The sequence below is a fragment of the Oryzias latipes genome, chromosome 10 (genome assembly GCF_002234675.1).
Source record: "Oryzias latipes chromosome 10, ASM223467v1".
Lineage (NCBI taxonomy): Eukaryota > Metazoa > Chordata > Actinopteri > Beloniformes > Adrianichthyidae > Oryzias > Oryzias latipes.
The window spans coordinates 15,999,183-16,024,730 of NC_019868.2; the positions used below are offsets into that span (position 1 = coordinate 15,999,183).

At 42.8% G+C, this 25,548-nt stretch overlaps 1 protein-coding gene across 1 annotated transcript; it reads left to right on the forward strand.

Moving 5' to 3' along the window:
- Nucleotides 1-6,165: 6,165 nt before the first annotated feature.
- Nucleotides 6,166-10,182, forward strand: LOC101175004 (arylsulfatase I). The gene is made up of 2 exons (XM_011480226.3): nt 6,166-6,736; nt 8,626-10,182. The coding sequence occupies exons 1-2, from the start codon at nt 6,423-6,425 to the stop codon at nt 10,016-10,018; spliced, it is 1,707 nt and encodes a 568-aa protein (XP_011478528.1). The 5' UTR covers nt 6,166-6,422; the 3' UTR covers nt 10,019-10,182.
- Nucleotides 10,183-25,548: the final 15,366 nt, after the last annotated feature.

Here is a 25,548-nt window from a genome sequence, read left to right on the forward strand (position 1 = left end):
GAGCGGCAGGAGTTCATAAAAAATTCAACAAACTACCACAGAGTAAGCCTGTTGCTACTTCATGTCTGTTTACGTCCTTTCCCGCTAGTTTACAGCACCTCACAACCCCTAGCAAACATTACCGGTGCAACAAAAATGCAGAGCAACATCTGTGGTGTCCAGTCGTACAGTTTTGAGGCAGATGCCAGCTCAGGCGAGGAAAACAAAGACTTACATGGATCTATTTGTCTTCAAGTGGATCCATCAGAATGGAGCAGAGCGGAGAGCTTTTGGCCAGCCTTATTTGAAAGGCCATTCAAATCAATTTAAATACAGATTTTTTAATTTTTTTATTTAATTTTTTAAGTGAGGTTTACATAGGAAACACTTCCCATTAGGCCAATCCACAAAGAATTTAGTTCAACAGGCTAATCAGAAAGCTGCAGCAGAGCCCAGTCTTCTGTCTGTCATTGGGGTTTGGATAAAATGTGTCTTTGGTAGTGAGCCCGAGGCAGCTGGTGAGGTAGTGTCCAGGGTCACTCCGGAGGAGAGCAAGCAGAGGTTCAAGGAGCTGAAAGAGTCTCATTCATCAGGAAAACCAGGAAAGGAAAGCAGTTTCTGTTCCAAACTCAGCATCATTGCTCAGTCTGACTAAGCTTGCTTTCACCTTGTTCTGTTTCCCCTCTCCCCCAAAAAAGGAACCGAGTGTTTAAACATCTTAAAGTTCGAGTGGACCAAAAAGATCATCATTTGCAAAATGGCACATTTGTTATTCAATTGTGCCAGTTTTACTTTAATAACATGTCAGCTTCGCATAATGTGCCAGACATGTACTGGAAATGACTGAAAGTCATGCAGTGACAGTAATGAAGTAGAGGTAGTCGACCTCGGCACGGTGGTGAGGTGGTTAGCGCTCTCGCTTTACTGAGAGAAGCCCCTGGCTCAAATCCCGCCTGGGACCCTTCCGTGTGAAGTTTGCGTGTTCTACCTGTTGGTTTTCTCTGGTAAAATGGTGCATCTCGGTGTGCATGTGAGTGCACATGTATGAGTGTGATCCTGCAATGGACTGGCGACCTGTCCAGGTTGTATCCCTCATTTCTTCAACAGTGGCTGGGAAAGGGTCCAGCATCTCCATGACTCTGAAAAGGATACAGCGGGCTCTGAAGATGGATGAATGGTTTTTCCTTGGCTTTTACTGCATTGGAAGGTAAAAAGATGAAGATATCTCTACCCACATGAACAGTTTGTTTGACAGGAAATATATCAATTTTATATTGCAGGTGTTTATTATCTCATGTGCTCACTATGCAGGTAATGAGGTTTGTGTGTCATGCCAACAGTGCCACACTGGAATGGCAGTAAAACCAGTTTATGTCCAAACACATACGACGACTAAGCAATTCGATCTTTTTATTAATTATTTAACAAGGTCCTTGCACGTCCCCTCTCATGTAACGCTGCATTAGGGTAAATAAAGTGCTGACCTCCATCTCGCTGCAGCAGCTCCATAAGAGCCAAACCAAACATTCTTCCTATTAGTCTTCTTGTTCAGGATTTAAGCCCCATCCCTGAGCTTACATGATCTCTTAGTGCCAACAAAGCACATGTTAATTACAAAAAATAGAATTACCAAACAAAATCCCTGTATGTCTAGTTTCCAAGACAAGCATTTGCAAACAAATTTGTCTCCTGGATGTCTCACAGCATAGGATGTCTCTTGAAGCTATCTCATATTACACAACAAGGACAAGCCACAAGCTGGTAACATTAGCCAAAAAATACAGGTCCTTTCCTTGGTAACCTCGTTCTTCTCCCCTCTGCACAGTTTCACTACTGTAAACCTTTTAGATTTAGGGGCCACATGTGTGTGTAGTTCCATGCCTCTGTGCTGCCTCTGAGATTTTAGTTTACTTACAGTTCTCTATTCTGCAGAAGTTTGATTGGTCCTCTTTTTACCTTATTCCTCTGTGGGCTGAAACATGTTGTGATTTTATTGTGTTTTTTTATTTTTGAACCTGTACAGTGTGCTTGGGGATTTTGAAAGGGCTTTTTAAATAAAATGTATCGTTATTATTATTATATTTCTTATTATTAAAATGTGGATGCGAGGGGAATAAAGTGACATTGTTAACCAGAGTTTGGAGGGAACAAGCTGCATTCACCTTAAAGGTTTAGGTTAGAGTTTGGTACATAGGAATGAAAGGAGAGCTTTCATTCAGTCACATTTAAAAAAAAGGAGGGTTGGTAACATGCTGGAAGGGCTGTCTTGATCACAAAGAGGGTGGTATTCATTATGAAGGAGAGCAGCTGTGTTCATTCTGAGAAACTTGCAAAAGCTAACATTTGCTTTTAAGTCATAATTGTATTTTACTAAAAAGGGGAAACAATCTAACATGTCACACAGATGCGGCAGGTTTCTTGTCTGATGGTGTGTTTTATGGTTTGAAATTGTGCACGTTGAACATTGATCTTGATCTGAGACCTCTGCAGCTGAAAGGTCAACGAAACGCTGGTGAGATGGAACTGACATGTGGAGCAAAACAGAAAGAAAAGACAGAAAATACGAAAGTTTTGAACAAAAAATGATACTTGTTACTTTGAAAGTGCAGCAGTAGTTTTTCTAAAACTATTTTACAGCAAGAAATGTCTGGTTTTCTGTTTGATGGGTGTTGAATAGAATCCATCTTTGAACTTAGAGGTTGGTCTTTTGGCAGCTCGCCTGGCAGAGGGCAGCAGTTCAGAGAGGTGGTCTGCGAGGTGAGAAGTCTCTTAGATCATGTCTGCACTCTGGTGATGGAGCCTGGAGGTGGGGGGCGAGGACCGTCCGGTCATCATTGATGTCTCACTGATTTATGGCAGAGTTTAATTTCAGATTACACACTGTCTTACTCTAATATATAGAGATTAAAAATGTACATTTTTAAATTGCATTTATTTCTCACATTCACTAAAAAAGTAGTCAAAAGAGAAACTTTTTTTTGGTTTAACTTGTCCTGTCCAATAGCTGAACAAACAGATGAGAGCTGAAGGCCTCTTGTGTTGCACATATTTTACTGTTGCAACATGGAGTTAGGAATCTTCTGACACACAAAGTGTGTATTTGAATAAACCCCTTTGCAATTCAGGCTAAACTTTGTTTACATTGGTTATATTTGTACACATTTTTTGTTGGACTGGACGTAAAAGAGGAGGAGGAGAGAAAAAGAGAGAGGGATGTTGGGGGGGGTAGAAGGATGATTATAAAAGGGGGGGTAAAATCATAAAGTAACATTGAACATAAAGCAACAGGTTGCTGGAAGTTAATAATCATTACTGTCAACTGTAGATGTAAAATAGATGTATAATAAATCTAAGAGAAACGTTTAACAAACTAAAGATGTTCACATTCAGTATGCTTGATGACATGTAGGCGTATAAATTGTGATCTACTGATAGTAACTTTTGCTTTTCTAACATAAATTGAACAATATGCACACCTCAAATTTAAATCATTTATATTCTTGGCACAAAGTATCAAAAGAAAACTTTCTTTCTTTTTCTTTCTAAAATGTACGATTCCCTGACCTACACATGTCCTGCACTATTTTGGATCAGTCCGTCCATGAATCACGCTGTAACTGGAAGTAGACAGCTGCGGTTTACCAACATGTCAATCAAAGGGAATAAATGTTTTATTCTTAGCCGGACTCAAACAACAATCTGCAGAAAATAACCCGCTGCACTGAATATAATTTTTTTGCAGTATTTACGGACCTCTTAAACTCTGCTCCAGGTGTGTTATGATGGGCACTTTCCCTAAAAACTTTCACTGCAGGGTCTTTGGTTGATGGTTGAATTCTTGTGGAATTATTTTGGTCTGACATCCCATAAAAAAGTGGCAAATGTGTCCTTTAAATATGTAATGTAATATTTATTTGACAGACATGCGTATGTCTGTGCAGTTTGCTTTGTGGTGCAGGACACGAGTGGAGCTGTTGACCTGTCGAGGAGTTGCAGGTCAGCCAGCCAGACAGCCATTACTCATAAATGTGGCTGCTTAAAGACGGATTGACCTTTTTTTCCCTTAAAAAGCCACACAAGTCGTCTCCATTAAGTGTGCACTGTCCTGATTTTTTTTCTTGCCTCTGTAGTCACTATGCTTACCACATTTTTTCAATCTTCCTGAATATTCCCTGATTGCTGTATAATTTCCTGTTTGTACTTTTTTGTGTACGTTCCAGTTAGCTGAGATAGATGTACCAAATTCTATATACTATTCCATATTCTATATAACCTTTGTAGCTGTATTCAATTATTTTGGTTCTTTTATGTAACTCACTGTAAAATTATGTTTGAAATCACTTTTTTTCCATCAGTTGCACATTTTTTTTGTGTAATATAAACGTAAAGCATCATTAGTTATGAATCAATCAAAAAGGATATATTGGATGCCAGCAGATAGGGAGATTTGCTTTGTTGCTCAAGCAGCTTTTTAGCATAAAAAATAAAAAAGCATGGTTTACAGAACAAAAGTAAAGTATTCTAAAAGTAGCAAAAAATGAATTTTATTACAACTGTAGCAAACTTTTGTGTGAATTATTGCAAAGAGTTTCATTAACAGTGCATGTTACAAAATAATTGTTCTAAAAAACGGCTCTTGTTGATAAAGTTGTTCCCTCTAAGAAACATTCACAAGCAGGACGGCATCAAACTTCAGGTGCACCTCAGTTATTTTCTTTCCTCTGTTTTCCCAGCTTGACTTGTCTCATGCAGCTCCATTCCCCACATGCCTTTGCAATTACTTGGCACAAGTGCACGGCCACAACGCTGTGGCCTTCAGCAGAGGCAAACGAATGTTTTGGCTCCCCAGTAACCTGCATCACCACAGGTTTTAATATCAACAGTTGTAAGGTGTTTATTGAACTAAAACACATCATTTTCTATGCATGCGTATGTGTGTGAGCTGTGTGTCACCCCAGGAACCTTGAGTCACGAATAAATTGACAGTTTTTAACATTGACCTTTTTGAGGAACCAAAGCTGTGTCATTCCTGGAAATACCAAATATAGCTTCAAAGGATCAAATTTGAAAGATGTTAGTTTGCTATTTGCTAATATAAAACTAAACAGTTTATTTTTAAAAGGGTAATGCGTTTAGGCTGAGAGGACGACAATCCATGCCAAAAAGAACTGTTTTAAAAGACTGACTTTGATGAAAACTGTGCATTTAACATGTTCTTGTAGCATTTCTCTCGTGATGGAAGGCATTTATGAAGAAAATGAAGCTCAAATTGTATTTATTTATCTTTATTCATATCGTTGTAAATTAGGAGGACTGTGGGACTGTGGGAGAAAAGCCAAGAATCCAGATCACACCTGGGATTCAAACTATGGCCTTCTCATTGTGAGAGAGGTGAGAGTGCTAACCACTGCACCACCATGGACCCCGAAAACTGATGCTTCCAGTGAGATTTAGGTAGAGCTTTAGATTGGCAAGGAACAACAGGGTTTTTTTTTTGCTATTGCACAAGGTCCATCTCTTTTCCAATTGAAAACATAGAAATGCAATTCTGCCCTGTGCAATTCTCCACAATACGTCTTTCATTTCCCATGAAAGTGAAGCTGTATCATGTTGAAGGTTGACAGACCAGAACAGTCAGGAGCTCCAGCTGAAGCAGAATAATTTTTCTCAATGACGCCCACATGGAGATGCTATCGGAGTTTGAGAAGTCTGCTTGGTCTCTCTCCTCACGTCTGCAGTCCGCACACAACAGCAGGTATAGTAGCGGAGTGTGTTGGAGTGCTGTGGAGGGAAGTGGGGAACAGTGTCTGTGATTGTGACTGTATGGCCCCACAGCTGCCCTGGGAGTCCAAATCTCCCCTACAGCGCATGTTTTTGAGTGGGGGCTTTTTTTCTGTAGATCCTGTGTCAAATACGACCATTGAAGGTTTTTTTTCAATGTGCCTCATTTAGTTTGATGAACATTCAGAAAATGGGTCAAAAGGACTAAAACACTTAGAAAAAAAACTCCTACTAAAGCAATAAATGCATGAAGAAAAATAAAAACCACACAATAAATAACATGATGGGATAAAGTTCAGATTTAGCACAAGAAGCATTTCTGTAAGATGTAAACCAACCATAAACACCAGGATGTTGTAGTATTGCTACTATGTGTGCTTTTTAGAGGTGGGAGGGTGATGTTTTTTCAGCGAGCAACCAAGGCAGATGGGTGGAGTAAATTGGACCACTGGGGAATGTGAAATGCTTCAAAGGGGGCTGAAGCTGTTAGGAGAGTCAGGAAGGATTGAAATATAGCTGCTTTTTTTCAGAGCGGCTGTAGAGAGCTTGACTTGAGCCACAGGTAAAACTGGAACGATTGACTCTGAGAGGATATTTTTCTGCAAAATGATTTGCTGATGCCGTATGAAGAAAGACTCTAAAATAAGAGTGCAACAGGGACCATGGCATCCTCAGCTCTGACCAGTCTCTCAATGATGAGTCTGCTCAGCCTCAGTTACCTGACCTGGGACCTGATGAGCCCTAACCAGCTGGAAAACACACCAGATCAAAGTTTTAATGACCGAGCTTCTGGTGTTCAACCTCCTCACATCATTTTTATCATGACTGATGACCAGGGGTTCAATGATATTGGTTATCACAGCTCAGACATCAAGACACCGACGCTGGATAAACTGGCTGCAAAAGGGGTCAAATTAGAGAACTACTACATCCAGCCCATCTGCACACCGTCTCGAAGTCAGTTCATCACCGGCAGGTAAACTGTTTCAACTGTTATTTCTCTAAACTATTCACTGTTTTATCACTTTCACTTGTACAAAAGATATTGTTAACTAGGGAGATGATTTTCTAAATGTATCCAAAATTCGTCTGTCTATTTAAGTAAACAAGAGGGTTTTATTTCAAAAAGCAGTTATTAAATCAAACATTGTTAAACAACACTAAGAAATATGGAGAAAAACTTGCACAAATGCAAAATACTGGATCAAACACAAATTCAACTAAAAATGTATTGACTTGGTTACAGGAAAAACAAGTAATGCAAAATTGATTTTTTTTAGTTAAAAATTAGTTGTATTCCCCCAAATTCAAAGTAAATCATAAGTTAAAATATACAACATTAAAATAAATGTAAAATATCTAGTTTTTTTTGTGGTGCACAAAGATTCAGTAAGTAATAACTTCAAATATGATTTCTCTTTGTTAAAATTCTAATGTCATTCATTTAGAATTGCAGCAGCACATTTTTAAATAAAAGTGGATGTAAGAAACTAGTGGAGGAAGCATCCTAAATGCAAGAGACTGGGCTAATGACAGAAACTTTACAATAAAAAAAAAACAACAAAAACCTAAAGACCGAATCCAATGAAAATGGGGTTTCTGGTGTTTTGAACATGTTCGTGTACCATTTTTACTGATGATAAAGGACAGATATGAAGAAAAATTAAAGGGCCAATATTGTGTTATTCTCAAGCCTTTTATAGTAAACAATATCCATGTTCATGATAATTTTTTAGCTTTGGGACCCAAAAGAACGAATTTTTGGTATAAATATTGGTTATTTTCCCAAGTTCTTTTTACTTTACTCTCAACTTCGCTCCTAGGGGGCGCTGCCCATTTCATGATGTAAACCTGCTTGACGGCCTCAGTAGCGTCGAAAACAAATAACATCCAAACTTTTGCAAAAATGGATGTGCATATTGTGCAAATAAAAGAAAAGAGATTTTGACTAACACTGCTCCACAGAGAAAGTGTTAGCCTGTGGGCGGTACTGGCCGTGCAGACTCTTCCTAGAAGTGGCTGTGCCTCACTCGTCGACATCACCTTGTGATGACCTGCTTGTTTATGAAGTGATGTGTTTTCATGGATTGGGAGGGCTGATGCTCGGAGCGCAGGTTTTTAGAGGAATACTCAGAAATGTGTGAACCAATCAACACACCACTTTAGGGTTTCTTTTCGTGAGGAATGAAAATTATAATACACTTAAAAGCTCCAACAATTTATTGTGTCCTTTAAGGCCCTTAAAGCTTAAAATTGCATTTCTGTGTATTTCCTTATTCAAATAGTTGTGATGCAGGAGCAGAGCAAAAAAATGCAATTGAAATTGGCGGGGCTTAAGCTCCATGCTCTGCTCTAGATTCACGAACGTCTTTTTTTTCCTTGTCCGAGCTGGCATCTGGCTAAAAACTGTATTGCAGGACAGCTCCTATTTGTTTACCATTACACCAGTAATTTTAGGTTAGGTTGTGTTGGGCTGTAAGCTAGCAATAGAGAGTGTAAACAAAGGGATGATGGGAAACAAATGAAGGCTTAATCTGTGCCAACTGTACCACCCACAACTCAGAGGTGGATTTCTAATGAACTGCTGCTGCTCTGCAGAAAATTTTTATTTTGGCTAAAAACAGTATAATCATAATTAAAAAAGACAGCAGAAAATGCTTTGAAAATAGATTTAAAGATGATTGGAGTGGGACTTAAAACATTTTTCAAAACAATTAAAACACTTTGGTCATCAAATCCTAAAGAAATATTTAGTGTTTTTTTAAATTCATGCTGATAAAGCCCCCATTTGAGTTACTCCAGTCATTACAGATATGTTTTAGCCGAAAAAATCATGCATTCAGATGTTTGTGTATGATTCCACAGGTACCAAATCCACACTGGTCTCCAGCACTCCATTATTCGGCCCCGCCAGCCCAACTGCTTGCCCTTTGACCAGGTTACCCTCCCTCAGAGGCTTCAGCAGCTTGGTTACTCCACTCACATGGTGGGCAAGTGGCACCTGGGCTTCTACAAGAAGGAATGTCTGCCTACTCGCCGGGGGTTTGACACATATTTTGGCTCCTTAACGGGCAGCGTGAACTACTACACCTATAGCTCCTGTGACGGTCCGGAGCTATGTGGCTTTGACCTCCATGAAGGGGAGTCGGTTGCCTGGGATCAGGGAGGCAAATACTCCACACATCTGTTTACGCAGAGAGTCCGTAAGATCCTGGCAAGACATGATCCTCAGTCTCAGCCACTCTTCATCTTCCTCTCCTTCCAAGCCGTCCACAGTCCTCTACAGTCTCCAAAGGAGTACATCTGTCCGTACAGCGGGCTGGAGAACGTTGCACGCAGGAAGTATGCTGCAATGGTTTCAACTGTAGATGAGGCTGTCCGGAACATAACCTATGCGCTTCGCAAGTACGGATACTACCAGAACAGTGTTCTAATTTTCTCCACTGACAACGGTGGCCAGCCTTTGTCCGGTGGAAGTAACTGGCCGCTCAGAGGACGAAAAGGTACCTACTGGGAGGGAGGTATTCGAGGTCTTGGATTTGTCCACAGTCCTCTTCTGAAGAAGAGGAAGCGGGTGAGCAAAGCTTTGGTTCATATCACTGACTGGTATCCCACACTTGTGGGATTAGCGGGTGGGAATGAGTCTATGACTGATGGCCTGGATGGATATAATGTTTGGGAGGCCATAAGTGAAGGGAAGGAGTCACCAAGATTAGAGATCCTCCACAACATTGACCCCCTCTTTAACCATGCTCGAAGTGGCTCCCTGCAGCAAGGATTTGGGATTTGGAATACCGCCGTTCAGGCTTCCATTCGAATGGGAGACTGGAAGCTCCTGACAGGAAACCCTGGACATGGAGACTGGATCCCCCCACAGGTTCTTCCAGGTTTTCCAAACAGGTGGTGGAACCTGGAACGTAACATGGAACCTCAAAAATCAGTGTGGCTTTTCAACATCTCAGAAGACCCCTATGAGCGATTTGATTTGTCAGAGCAAAGACCAGACGTTGTAAAACAGCTGTTAGCGAGACTTGCGTACTACAACAGAACCGCAGTGCCTGTGAGGTTTCCTTCAGAGGACCCTCGGGCAGACCCCCACTTAAATGGGGGGGCCTGGGTGCCCTGGGTGGCAGATAAAATGGAAGAGATTGAATCGACTGTTTACCTGAGGAAAAACACAAACTGGAAGAAGAAACCTAGTTTGTACAAACGCAGATCATTGTTCAGGAGACTAAACATTCTTTCCAACAGAATATAGGACGAACAAGACTTTCAGATTCATTTAGGTCAGAAAACTTGTGAGTAATATCAAAGTATAATAATAAGGATATCGTCACTGTGAAACTGATCAGCTGTCACCAAGCTGTAGATGAATTTCCTGTTTTCTTGCATCTAATCAAATAAAAAGTGACTTTTAATCCACCAAAGTTGATGGAAACCATACAAATTTGTAATATTCTATTTTAAAAACGGGTAGAAAAAAGAACAAACAAACATATTCCATTCAGACTGTAAAGGATCTTCTGAATGTTAAATTCAATCGTGTTCTTGTTAAAGGGAGTAGCACTTTTCAAAGATCATTCAAATGGAGAATGAAGCTCTTGATTCAAATCTCGTCATCACTTGAAAAACCATATACCAGTACATTTTTTATACCTTTTTTGCTTATTAAATACTCTGCTGTGATCTTAAGTATGTCCGACACATTTGACACTTACTTTGTATTTATTTGATCTTCAAATAAAATATCTTAAAATTTGGAAGTTTCAGAAAAAAACAGAGGCAAATCAACATTAAAAAAAAATAAATGAAGCAACTATTTTTGGGGGTTCTATTGCCCCATCTCCCTTGTAGCTCCACTGAACACAAAAGAAAAACAATAATGTGTTTATAACTTTTGAACCAATTCTAGAATTTAGCTCTAAATTTGTCTGAAAGCTTTAATTACACCTTGTTTTACATTTTTGGGGGCTAATTTATCTGGGAACATCTCTTTAATAGTGTTGAATAATACAGACATTTAATCAGACATAAAATAGTAATAACAGATGTGGAATATAAATGCAGGCTCAATCAATTTCCTGTCCAACATTTATAAGTCTATTACTTTTGTGTTATTTTTATAAAAGAAAAAAATGAATCGTAAACGGTTGAGATAAACACTGGCTCAGAAATCTATAGCTTGGGATTTTCCATGTCCATTCCTTATATTGAAAAATGTTTCACACATACAATTTCACATATTTTGCCATAAGACATTTACCTTATTATACCATTAACACTTTTTACATAATTTCTTTTTTTCACTTGATGGCTGTCAGGTTTCACTTGCAATTGAACTGAAACATACAATCGATTCAAGGGGGATCAAAATAAACGGACTTCAGAAAAACAAAATTATAAACTTATGTGCAAACTTATGTGCTTTGGGTTTTTCAATCCTCTTGATACAATTTGTGAAACGTACCACTCTGCCTCCTAAAACTGCAAGCAACCAGGCATGTTTGCACAAAGTAAATCAGGTTCTTTTTATGTCCTTGATTCAAAGTGAAACTTCACCATAACAGTCACAGCGAAGCAGAGCATCTCAAAAATCGCTCAAATTGGCACTTCCATTCTTTATGGCAAGGAAGATGCAAATTTAAGATGAAACCAATGTTGTGAATTTGTTTCTGTCTTATGTTTAAACATGTGGATGTGTTGCTGGCAGGATAACAACCGAAATGAGTTGCTTTAAAAAAGCCAAGAAAAATCTCTCCCTGCTTGAGAATGAGATCCTCCCAAGGATTGTGGTTTGTTTGAAAGAGAAGTGAAACGGTTGATTTTATTTCCGTTTTGTTTTGCACAAGCCAGCGTAGTTTTACCACACCTTTACTTGTTCCTGTCTACGTGTTGGGCAACTCGAAAGCTGAGCTTTGTAGCTCATACATCTCTTGTTTTCATCTGCACACACACATTTATTTTTTACAGCCTTCTAATATCAAACCAGATCAACAGAGAAGAATGAAGCAGTTCCTTCTTTTTGCCCTGTTAGCCGGAGCAACACACGGTAAGATTATCCACATTAAAAACTGAAAATGTAAACAAGATAATTGATATGATCTTTTTATTGCTCTTTTTGATCAAACCTTTTTTCAGCGTTTTTCCCACCTGCTGAGACAACGTGTATCTTCATAGAAACCGTAATTACTTGCTCTCCCATTGTTGGGGGGTCTGTGTACATCCAGCTGATGTCCAATGCCAGCAGCTACATGCTGCGTTTTGACAAGAACACCACTCGTATCTTAACGCTGAAAAAGGGAAATGTGAAAATACACGACGACTACAGGGACAGAACAGAATTTTTCATCAACAATGGAACATTCAAGATCACAGAGATGAAGAAGGATGATTCAGGTTTATACACGGCAAAGATCTACAGCAGTGATGGAGCCCACCTGAAAGACTTCAGCTTTGCCCTGGAAGTCAAAGGCAGGTATTCATGTTTTCACTAAAATCTTACCTTGGAATGAGTTGAAATTGTAAGAATTTATATTAAATAAAACTCTTATGCCTTAGTCGCACACACCCACACGGGGGTTGTGGGAACGTTTTGACTTAGGAGGGGTTGCATCTTAAAGGGTGCGCAGCTGTGTCTTGCTGTTCCCCTGTGGCCCATGTGGCCACGTCAAGGGACGTCATCAGTATGGAACTTAACAGAGTTGTGTGTGTGGTGAGTCTATCGTACAGTATTTTTAGTGATGTTACACAAAATTATGAGGTACATGTGATGCTGTAGTATAGTGCCTTCACTTCCACACTATGCAATTGTTGCACTCACAGGGTGTGCAGGTGATATGTATCCTATAAATATGTAATTTGTAGGGTGTTCACACAAACTTCACTCGGATTTTCTCATTTTTCTTATTTCTAACAGTCAGGCTGAAAGCAAGGAGTCCGGACTAATCATTTGATCGGCACCCTTGTGCAGTGCAAAGGTTTCGGGGCAGTAAAAAAAGAAAATCCTGCATCCCTCCTACCCTTACTTACCTTACATGTTGTTTAAGTGTTTGCTACAACATGTAGCCTGGAGCATGCCTGTAGACAGAAATGTGCATTACTCTACGGGTTCACCAAGTAGTCTACGATCTTAAAATTTCGTATCTCCCCTGTAAGGGCAGTTGTGACTAAGGCATAAGTAAGATACTTTTCAATTCAATTCAATTCAATTCAATTTTATTTCTATAGCCCAAATTCACAACAACAGTCGTCTCGATTGACTGGTGCAAGACATCACCTTTTGCCTGCAGAAACATTAAACACATATGAGAGTTACTACAAAAAAAATGTAGTATGATAAATATATTGCTAATGTGCATGTAAAGCAAGACACCCTTTCCAACCATTAATAGGAGGTGTGAATAGGTGGTTATTGTGGTACAGGAACTGGCAGTAGCCTAGACGCATTAAGAAATAACAACCAGGCCACTGACCTGTTTTTTTCACTGATGCTGTTAAGGAGATTATACAGAGAAAGCAGAGACGTGTATTTTATGACAAGTAAGGTTGACAGCATGTTGTTTACTGAGAAAGATATTTCAGTCAATGGTTTGAAAAGGTTTTTGTAAGTTTACTGGTGGACAAAAATTATTTAAAAGCAAAGATCAAGTATGTAAAATAATTAAAACTATATAATATGTTGTGATCTGTTTTTATTTTGGTATAGATAACATCTATAAGATCCTGATCATATGCCTCATTCCCTTGGGTGCTCTCCTGTTGGTAGTGTGCTGTATAGTGTGCTGTTGCTGCATGTTCAGGAAATTGAAGTCAGGTAAGATGCAATGTGCTCGTCTGCAAAGAAAAAAATGAACAAAAGGCCTCCATTTTAATGCAACCAATTCACTTCAATCATTTTGTTTTAGGTAGAACTGAAGAACAGTCAGAGCTTGGACTTAAATGAAGCTGGAGGACCACAATCTTCAGAAAACTGAACCACAGACTCAAACAGCAAACAAGACCTTGTTTTTAATTCAAATGTTGTTCCATAGTTGAGGTTAGAAACCTACTCTGATGTAAATAGCATTTTTGGTGTTTCTAGCTTGTAGATGTGAAATTTCTCAGATGATAGAGGACAAACTGTAAATAAAGACAGTTTACAATTTCATATCTGAGTATTTGGTAAATGGTAAATGGCGTATATTTATATAGCGCTTTCTACCTTCTTACGTAGGCCCAAAGCGCTTTACAGTCACAGACTCATTCACCCATGCACACACACATTCACACAGTGATGGCGGCTCCGCTGCCGAACACTGGCGCCAACCTCCCACCAGAGGCAAGGTGGGGTTCAGTGTCTTGCCCAAGGACACTTTGACATATGGGCGTGCAAGGCGGGACTCGAACCTGCAATCTTACGATCATGGGTTGTTAAACAGGGGCAGATGAAAAAAATGTTGGAAAAAGCTTGTAGTTGCTACGTAGATACAAAAATCAACAGGCCACAAGTTCACTCTATTCTGATGCATCCACTTGCAGACAAATAGATCCATGTACCGGTACGTCGTCATTTCCTCGTTTGAGCTGGCATGTGGCGCGAAACTGTTCGATTGCATAACTCCAATATTGCTCAGCCTTTTGTTGCATTGATAATGTTAGTTTGGGGGTGTGAGGGGCAGTAAATGAGTGGAGAAGGTTATGCAAACAGATGGATAATGGGAAGTGGGGAAGTGGCTTATTCCACGCCAACACTCACAGGTCAGAGGCGAGTTCATATTGAACTCCTATGAACTTTAGGACATTAAAACTATGACCTAGAAAAAGTTAGATATTGCCTAAAAACAACATAATCATAATTAAAAAGACAATCAGTGAATCTTTAAGCATTTTCTACCCAGTATCATTGATTTTTTAAAGATGGCAATGAAGAACCTGTAATTATATATTTTTTGTCGTTTTTTTTTATTCTTCACTAAATGTATTTATAACCCGTTGACCTGTTTTTTTGTAGATTCCTTGTGGTAGATTTTGTAATTTTGAGATTCAGGTAAAGTTTGATTCTGTTATGATCAAAAACAATCAGCACTTTATTTAGGACATGCTTTGATGTTTTTCTCATGAAAAAAATCTTTGTGGGGAAAGAAAAGCACTGTTTCAATTCCTTCATAGATCAGAGCGAAAGGTAAAAAACTTGCTCAATATAAATGCTCAACCTCAACCGACCTTCTTTGCTTTCGTTTTCACTCTTTGTATTTGTGAAATGTTCTAGTTTTGAAGGCCTTTTGGTTTTACTGCACTGTTTTCTCCTCACTGATGGATGCCTTCAAAAGCCATTGTTCATGTTGTTCCTTTCTTACAGTTTCCTGAAAGTTCTGCCTCTTCTAAGCAAACAAGAAAACAAGCACAAAGGGATCTGATAAAAAAAAAAAACACTGATATGATGGGACAACTTCAAAGATTGCACATGAGTGTATCAACAGGTCACCTACTATTTTTTTGTGGAGTGAATTTTACAGATGCAGAGGAGAATTTAGAAAAATCCATTTGGTTTGTGTTTGTAAAGATTCTTTGGTTCAGACACAGATATCAAACTTTGCAGGTGCTCAGCTTCAGCTCAGTGTTTAATTGTAGTGATAGGTTGTTAACCAGCAACTGACCACACTCTGGCTTGGCTTGGGGGGGTGGTCCCTTTGCCTGTGCTGGGGGGGGTTGGGGGGGGCGCTGCTTGGGGGGGGGCCCAGCGGCGCGAGATGGGCTTCCCGTCTACACCTGGGGCTGGGATCGGCCCTTCCCTGGCTCTGGGGCGGGACGGGACAACCCTCTTGGGGCCCCCGGTCGCTCTGGGTGTCATCCGCTTCGGCTGCGGGGTCTGGGGTTCGGGTGGGGTGGGGGTCTTGTCGGCCCTGTCCTGTGGGGGGGCATTCTGGAGGAGGGGGGGGGGGCACTATTGGTACGGGGCAGGGGGGGTTGACGGGTCGGGGTCTCCGCTGAGGCCATCGGCGGTTTCCCCGGCCGGTTCGCTGCCTCGGTCCCGTCGAGGCCTGACCAGAGCTCTTCTAGGGCCGGCGTTTGGGGGTGGGGGCCTGGGCTTGCTCCGGGGGGGGCCGGCGCTTTCTGGCTCCCCTCTCTCTGTGTGGGGGTGGTGGTGCTGGGCCTGGGGTGTCTGCGCCTCCGGGGTGGGGCCCCGGGGCTGGGTGGGCCTGGCCCCCTTGCTGGAGGGGGGGGCGGGGGACGGCTGTTTGACCACCGGGGGACAGTCTATCATCTGTCCCCAACTTACCCCCTTCCTCATATAACCTCATAATAGGGTGAGGGGGTGGGGGGCTTAGCCTGCGATGAGCCTTGGGGGGGGTTTACTAGGCAGTGGCCCCCCTCCTGTGGTTGCCGTATGGAGGGGGCCCCCCCTCTTTCGGTTTTATTTGCACCTTAGACATGTAGGGCCCTTGGTAGGGGGGGTGCTTGGACATCACTGCCAGCAAGCAGCGGATGTCCTCCTAGCACCCTACCTGCCAATTTTAACCGCACCTTAGACATTTAGGGCCCCTTGGTGGGGAGGGTGAGGGGACATCACTGTGAGTAATCAGGAGATGTCCCCTTAGTGCCCTACCCGCCAATTTTAACCGCACCCCCCTTAGTACACACACCCCTCCCCCCTCAATATATACATCCCAACATAAACACACACACATGCACACACACACCCTTTCAAACACACATACACGCACACACATTTTGCAAGGAAGGTGGGACCTGGGTCCGTCTGTCCCCTGCCTCTTCCCTGGTGGGGGGTACGGGCCCCTTTGCAGCGGCGGCCGTGTCCCCGGGGTGCTGGCTTCCTGGGCCCGGCGGTGCTCTCTCCGCGCGGTGGGGGGGTTCACATTACATCTGAGCCGGGGGTGTCTGGTCCCTGGGGGGTGGGTTCTGGTCCTTGCTCCTGGGTGCTGGGCCCCGCCAAATTTCAAACTGTGGCCGAGCCTGGTCGGGCCATATTTACAACACCCCTTGTGGGCCCTCTTTTTTCCCCGGGGTTCCCCCCTCCTGGGCGGGGGCGGCGGGCCCCTGCCTCGCTCCTCCCTGGACCAACCGTGGGCCGGGCGGGTGGTTGCCTGGAGTGAGGAGCGGGTCTCCCTTGGGGGGTCCTGGCTCGTACCTGGGGTTGGGGCGGGGGGATGCCCGGAACTCCTGGGTGGTGGTGGGGTGCTCGTTTGGGGCTGTGGGCGTCCTTCTCCGGTGGGGCCCTGCGTTGGGTTCTCCCGGCGCGGCGGGGGGGCTGCTCTCCTGGTTGGGCTGGGGCGGCGCTCTCTTTCCCTCCGTGCGTCCCTGGCCTCTGGCTCTGGGGGCCTTGCGGCGGCCCTGCTGGCCCTGGCCTGGGTGGCGGTCTTGGTCGCCCGGGCGGCGGTTGTTCCCTGCCGGTTCCCGTGTGGCGTTGGGGGGATTCCGGCTGCGGCTGCCGCTGCTGCTGCGGTGGGGGTCTTGGGGTGGGGATGGCTGGGCACTCTCCCTCCTTCTTTTCACGTTCCACCATCCATTTTAGAAGAACATAAACACTCACCTGAGCTCTGGTGTTAGCTCACCTTTGCACTAACAGTTTGCATGACTGAATGACTGAAATATTTCACACTAGTTGGTTTTAAGGCATAAGTATGCGTGTGAACACTATCTGTTTTGTGTACATGTCGACAGGTGGACATTTTTGCAGCTAGCAGGTGTGTTTATAACATTTGAGTGTGTGTGTGGACAGGCTCCGCCCCTTTTTTTTTTTTTTTCTACATTTGAACCTTACCATAATGATTAACAACCAGTAAACTTGTTGCTTTATGCTGCTTCATGGTCTTATTCCCCTTCCCCTCCTATTATCACCCCCTACCCCCCCTCTCTCTAACGTCCCTCTCTCTTCTTCCCCTCTTTCCTTTTCCGTCCGGTCCAACACCAAAGATTTTCAGACATGATTGAAATTAATAAAGTTTGGCCTCAATTACAAAAGGGGTTTATTCAGACACACCTTTGGTTTGTCTGAAGATTAATAACCCCTCTTGTTAAATTAAAATATGTCCAACACAAGAGGCCCTCAGCTCTCATCTGTCTGCCCAGCTGTTGGACAGGACAATTTAAAAAAATAAAAAAATAAACAAAAAAAAAACCAGCAACTGACCACAGCGTGTTTTCTTCCTTTTTCACCTCGTTCCACTTTAATAAAGCCAACAGTAGCTGTGAAAAAGCATGTTAACTGCATTATCTGTCATGGACTGGGGTGTATTAGTGTTGTCAAGTCTGAAGTCTTGCCCATTTTGAACCGAACTGAGACAATTGAGTGACATCTGTGGAGACTGTGCGGCCGTTTTTAGTTTAGAAGATGATTAGTTGGTGAAAATTCAATTCAATTCAATTCAATTCAATTCAATTCAATTCAATTCAACTTTATTTGTATAGCCCAAAATCACAACAACAGTCGTCTCGATGGGCTTCGAAGTAAAACATGAACTCAAAAGGATCACGAATACAAAGAGTTCAATAGGAAAATACTAAAATGAACTAACAAACTGACTAAGCTATACTGGCATCCCTGCCCTTAGATCCCCCTTCGCGGTAAGGAAAAACTCCCAAAAAAACCGGATTCCAGAAAAAACGAAGAAACCTCAGGGGTGCCCACATGAAGGAGGGATCCTCCCCCAGGACGGACAGGCGATTTACCAGAACTCTTAGAGAAGAATTAACTTATCTAAATCTACAACTACATATATAAAAGTCCAGCAGACGAGCTTCATCCAGCCGTGGTTGTGGGGACAGTCAGGGGCGTGAGTCGAGCCGGAGACAGGAACCACAGCCAGGTGTAGGAGCAGGAGCAAAGGCGAGGTAAACGGTCAGGAACTGGAGCACGGATGAACCAACTGGAATCTGGAAGCACTCCCACTCCCCAGGAGCGGAGAGGAAAAGAGGGACAATACATGAATCGCACTGTACCAGACAGAGGGATGGAGAACTAAATGATAATTATGATCAAGAATAGAGGCGAGGAAGGGTAGAAGTAAAAAAGGAAAGAGGACAGAACCCCAGTGCACCATAGTTACCCCAGCTTCAACTTCTAGCAGCCTTTTAAAAGAAATAGTTATTAAGTTTAATTTAAACAAATTAACATTAAGTTAAATAATCTCTGAATACTAACTAGAATGACAGTAAGCCTGTCCAAAGAGGAATGTTTTAAGTCTAACTTTGAATGTAGAAACTGAGTCGGCCTCTCTTACATGAGCTGGGAGTTTATTCCATAAGACAGGGGCTTGGTGACTAAACGCTCTACCTCCAACTGTACTTTTACTAATTCTAGGAACCACATGAAAAGTGGGCAGAATTTTCCACAGTATTCTAATTTTCTGAAATCCTGCTTCATAGGTTTTATGAGGTGGACCCCCAATGTATGTTAAAACATAAACAAATAAAGACTTAAAATCAATTTAACAGTATAGGCCCTGAATCCATGTTCTTTGAAAGTTCTATTTTTTGAATGGAATTATGGAAGTGAATACATTTTCCATGATACTTAATTGTTGGAAAGGGTCTGTATTTAGAAAATCGGATATACCGGGCTCCAAAAACACACCGGAAAGACCTTTTTATCCTGCAGGAAACAACATCTGTACCAACCAACGAGGATGTTAGGACTCTGACCATAGAACACATTGGCAATAGCTACTTATAGTTATATCTGTAGCAATGGGAATCTTGTTTCCCTCTTCCAACTATTTTCAGAAGTATGATGTGTTTCAAAATTGAAATTGGCTCGTGAGAAGGCTGGGAGCACGTGATGCTGTAGTATCGCGAGAGCCGACGAGAGGAGTGTGGTGAGTTTACTTGGCGGCGCGTAAGTTGTGAACAAACATTTTTGATTTATTTAATTACACCGCCATATTTAAATAATCCAGAAAGTTTAAAAAATAAAAATCTGAAAAAGTTTGTCAAGCATTTGCCAGCCTGGATGACCTGGAGGACCTGGAGGATCTGGAGAATTACATCGACGAGTGTTTCAATACCTGCCTCATGAAGAAATCCAACACCGCCACTCCGTCCACCAAACGCAACCGTCCCGAAGACTCCCCGGGGGCTGTCTCCTCTCCAGGCAGCAACATGAGTGATATCCTGGATTCAATTGATAAAAGGCTCTCCAGCCTTGATTGCCGTTTAAATCTGCTGGAGATCCTCCATAAGGAATTCCAAGGTCTGCGAGAGTCTCTGGAGTTCAGCCAACAGCAGGTGCAGGAGCTCGCAGCGGAGAACCAGGCCCTCAGAGAGACCGTGAAGATCTTGGGCCACGACACCGCCCGTCTCTCTGAGGAAAACCGATCCATCAAGGAAACCCTCCTGGATCTTCAGGCGAGGAGCATGAGGGACAATCTAGTGTTCGCAGGGATTCCAGAAGAGGCAGGGGAAGTCCCGGAGAACATTGTTAAGTCCTTTATAGAGGTCCACCTGAAACTCCCCAAGGAAGAAGTCCAGAAGATCTCCTTCCACAGGGTTCACCGGCTCGGAGGAAAAAGGCCGGACAATCAGCGTCCCCGTCCTATTGTTGCTAAATTTGAACATTATAAACAAAAGATGCAGGTAAAAAGCAGAGGGCGCGAGCTGAAAGACACACATTACAGCGTGAATGATCAGTTTCCAGGCGAGATCCTCCGCCGTCGGAAAATCCTCTTCCCGCTGAGGAGGAAGCACCTGTCTGCTGGAGCACACGCGGTGGTTGCTGTTGATAAACTTTTTGTGAATGGCAAGCTGTTCCGGGACCCAGAGGTAACACCCTGGCTGTGCTGAAGGCTTTCAGAGGCGCACTGACATCTGCGCTGCCCAGAAGAAACCCGCAAACTTATTTAATTGAATAGGAAATAATCGGATCATCAATAATCCACACCTCTCAGGAAAAGTGTTTTTTCTTTCTCTCACATTCATGTTTCTGTTGTTGTTTCGTTGTTTTTGTTTTTTGTTCTTTCTCTTTCCCTCTCTCTTTTCTCTTGTCCCCCCCCCTTCCCATGTCCTCATATGTGAATCAGGTAAAGTCAACGCAACCACGGTGAGTATTTATTTATGCACGGAACGGGCGCGCGCGCATACTAGCGCGCATAAGAGCATGCACACGCGATCCCGCACACACACGTTGATAAACTGCAAAAACCTCACTTAGGCTCACACAGGACGCACGCAACATGCAGCTCATAGCCAAGACACGTTCACCCACAACGCACAGCGCTTGTCAGTGTAGCAGGAACGCACAGCGTGCACGCGCACACGGACGGGCACACGCACTATTTAGCCTTGCACTCTCCCGGTTAGAACAGCTATGAACAGTCTTAACATCGTTAGCTGGAATGTGCGTGGACTTGGTTCTGGGCCAAAGAGATTGAAAGTGTTAAATCACCTGAATGATCTTAAAGCAGATATAGCTCTGCTGCAGGAGACCCATTTATCATTATCAGCTGGTCATCTCCTGTGCTGTTCCCAGTATCCAGCTATGTATTCTGCCAGTTTCAACTCCAAACAAAGAGGGGTTGCAGTTTTGATTAATAAAAATGTTACATTTACTCATAAGGATACAGTTACTGACCCAGAAGGCAGATTTGTAATCATTAATATATCCATTCAGAATAAGGACTTTTGTATAGTGAGTATTTATGGTCCTAATGTTGACGACTCTTCCTTCTTTCACAGATTCTTCACCTCACTCTCAGTTCACTCTGACTCCACAATCATTATAGGAGGAGACGTCAACCTTGTTTTGGACCCTGAACTTGACAGACTCAGCACGGCAGCAAACCAGCGTACATGGCAGTCTGCAAGTATTCTAAAGCAGTACATGAATGATCTGGGTCTCTGCGACGCTTGGCGCTCATGTCATCCAAGCACTAAGGGGTTCACCTTTTTTTCTCCAGTTCACCATTCACAATCTCGTTTAGATTATTTATTAGTCAGTAACTCCCTTTTGAAAGAAATTAAAAGTTCCAACATTCATCCAATTATTATCAGTGACCATGCACCAGTTTCTGTTACTATTTCAAGGGAAGTACCCAGACCCTCGGGTTCAACCTGGAGGTTTAATACGTCTCTGTTAAAAGACCAGGAATTTATTGAATTCTTTAAAAAAGAGTGGGCAACCTTCTTAGAATTCAACGATACTTCCGAAATATCACCAAGTATTCTTTGGGAAGCAGCAAAAGCAGTCATGAGAGGGAAAATCATCTCTTATTCAACGCATAAAAACGCAAGGAGAAAGCAGATTTATTAGAATTAGGAAATAAAATAAAAACTCTGGAGACTGCTTATGCTGCTTCTGCACAGGAACACATACTGGGGGACCTGAAAAATTTAAAGCTGCAGTTAAATGACATCATCAATAAACAAACACAATTCCAGATACAAAGGCTTCGACTGGAAAGATATGAAAACTCAAATAAATCTGGCAAATTTCTAGCTAATCAGCTTAAAATTAATAAAGAAAAATCAACAATCACTTCGATTATGGACCAAACAGGGAATGTCACCCATGACCCGGTAAAAATTAATAATGCGTTTAAAGACTTTTATCAAAACTTATACACTCCACAGATCAATCCATCAGAACAAAGCATCAACTCATTTCTCAACAATATAAACCTGCCCAAGTTAAACGAAGATCAAATCACAAATTTAGACTCTCCGCTCTCGTTGTCTGAGCTTCATGAAGCTCTGTTACGTATGCCTAATGGTAAAGCACCAGGGCCTGACGGCTTTCCTGCAGAGTTTTATAAGGAATTCTGGGAACAACTGGCACCAACGTTTTATAAAACGGTAAAATTTATCAATGAAAGCCAATCTCTACCACCTAACATGAACTCTGCCAACATTATCCTTCTTCTAAAACCAGACAAAGACCCCACGAGTCCTTCAAGCTATCGCCCCATTTCTTTAATTAATGCAGATGTAAAAATTATCTGCAAAGCACTAGCACAGAGAATAGAAAAAGTCACTCCTCACATAATTGACTTTGATCAAACTGGATTCATCAAAGGCAGACACTCGGATGACAATGTCCGCAGACTCGTTAACATAATAGACTTTGCCACCATCAAAAACCAGGAAATGACTATACTATCACTGGATGCTGAAAAAGCCTTTGATAGAGTAAATTGGAAGTTCCTCATTGCTGCCCTCCATAAGTTTGGGTTTGGAGAATCATTCATCAATTGGATCAAAATATTATATCACAACCCCAATGCATCAGTTAGAACTAATAAACAGACTTCCAACAGGTTTTTTCTTGGAAGAGGAACTAGACAGGGTTGCCCACTCTCCCCCTCGCTTTTTGCAATATTTATTGAGCCTCTAGCTGCAGCAATAAGACAGAATGAGAGTATTAAAGGAATTAAAACCAAACACAGCCATCATAAAATTAGTCTCTATGCAGATGACATATTACTGTTTTTAAGTAATATACATTCTGTAAATGAAACGGCAACAATCATTAATGAATTCTCTTCTATATCAGACTATTCCATTAATTGGAATAAATCTGTTTTATTACCACTGAACAGTAATGCGGAGCAAGGACTCACAATACCAGTTAAATCAGGCAATATAAAATATCTAGGTATTTATTTTTCCCCCAAAATATCAGAACTGGTGCTGCTAAACTACACCCCATTACTGAAAAACATACAGGACGACCTAACACGCTGGACCAACCTGCCTTTGTCCCTTATGGGCAAGGTAGCCACGGTTAAAATGAAAATCTTACCCAAAGTTAATTATCTCTTCTCAATGATTCCCACACAACCGCCATTAAAATGGTTCAAAACATTAGACTCATCCATATCAAGCTTTCTATGGAACAATAAACCTGCAAGAATTAGTCTAAAAACTTTAAAATCTGCAAAAAGCTGTGGAGGATTAGAATTACCTAACTTCCACAATTACTTTCTTGCAAATAGATTACAATACATCTTAAAATGGTTAAAAAATAATCCAGAAACCAACTCATGGTTAGACTTGGAACAGGCGTTATGTGGAAAGATCAACCTGTCAGATCTTCCATTTATTAGTCAAATAGTTAAAAAACAGGATTGTTTTCAAAGTATTAATATAAACACGACTTTAACAGCCTGGTGGGAATTTCTCAAAATATCAAAATCATCAATTCTACCGTGCAAAATGACACCCATCTGGAACAACCCGGACATCCTTATTAACAAAAAAATGATTCACTTCCCAGCTTGGCAAGCAGGGGGCATAAAACAACTAGAGCACATAATTATTGATAGAAGATTCATAACTCCCCAGGAACTTCAAGACAAACATGGAATATATAACTTCTTGGAATATCAGCAACTTAAATCAATTATTACTAAAAAGTTTAAATACAGAGACAACGATTTAAAGCTACCAGATGTAGTTACCACTCTGATCAATTTCTCAATGAATAAAACTCTCTCCAAAATATACAAACTTTTATGTAATTTAGATAACAATATTTCACTTCCGACAACAAAATGGGATGCGGATTTGAGCATCAGCACAGATGAAAGTTTTTGGTCAGAACTTTGTCTAAACACCTTTAAAATGACAAAAAATCCAAATCTGCAGCTAATCCATTTCAAAACTCTTCACAGAATTTACTACACTGGACAGAGGATGTTCAAGATGGGTCTCAGTAACTCAGACATTTGTCAGCACTGTGACAGTAATCTACCCGACAATTACATGCATGCACTATGGTTCTGCACGCCTGTCCAGGCTCTCTGGCAGCAGGTATGTGCCGATCTATCAGTCTGGCTTAAGGTTTCAATCACAGCTTCACCGTCACTTTGTGTGCTTGGTGACATGAGTGCCATCGATGTAGAAGGAGGATTAGGCTCTATCATTTTCATAACTCTTTGCATTGCTAAAAAAACTATTTTAATAAATTGGAAAAGCAAAAAAAATATAAATATAAGTCAACACAGAAATCTGCTGCTTGATCATATCAGCTTGGAAAAAATGTCAGCCCAAAGTTCAAGTAACTTTGAAAGAATTCGGTCTCTCTGGTCTCCCATAGCTAACTCCGTGACTTAGGGGGTGGGGGGGCATGGTCGTCGCTGCTCCTTGCCCTTCTGCCGTGGGCCGGGGTGGGGGTCGGGGCCTCCGGTGCCTGGCCGGGGGTGGTGGGGGCTCCGTTGGTCGGGGGGTCGGGTCCGGCGCCTGGGTGGGGCGGCCTGGGGCGCTGCGTGGTCCTCTGGGCTTGGGTGTGGGGGTGCGTGGTGGGGGGGGTGGGGTGGTGGTCTGGCTTGGCTTGGGGGGGTGGTCCCTTTGCCTGTGCTGGGGGGGGTTGGCGGGGGGCGCTGCTCGGGGGGGGGGGCCCAGCGGCGCTGGATGGGCTTCCCGTCTACACCTGGGGCTGGGATCGGCCCTTCCCTGGCTCTGGGGCGGGACGGGACAACCCTCTTGGGGCCCCCGGTCGCTCTGGGTGTCATCCGCTTCGGCTGCGGGGTCTGGGGGTGGGGTGGGGTGGGGGTCTTGTCGGCCCTGTCCTGTGGGGGGGCATTCTGGGGGAGGGGGGGGCCACTATTGGTACGGGGCAGGGGGGGTTGACGGGTCGGGGTCTCCGCTGAGGCCATCGGCGGTTTCCCCGGCCGGTTCGCTGCCTCGGTCCCGTCGAGGCCTGACCAGAGCTCTTCTAGGGCCGGCGTTTGGGGGTGGGGGCCTGGGCTTGCTCCGGGGGGGGGCGGCGCTTTCTGGCTCCCCTCTCTCTGTGTGGGGGTGGTGGTGCTGGGCCTGGGGTGTCTGCGCCTCCGGGGGTGGGGCCCCGGGGCTGGGTGG

Excerpts from the sequence above, each read along its gene's own strand:
- LOC101175004 (XM_011480226.3), top strand. The coding sequence starts at position 6,423 with ATGGCATCCTCAGCTCTGACCAGTCTCTCAATGATGAGTCTGCTCAGC. Across the intron at positions 6,737-8,625 it reads AGTCAGTTCATCACCGGCAG|GTACCAAATCCACACTGGTC; the intron begins GTAAACTGTTTC and ends ATGATTCCACAG.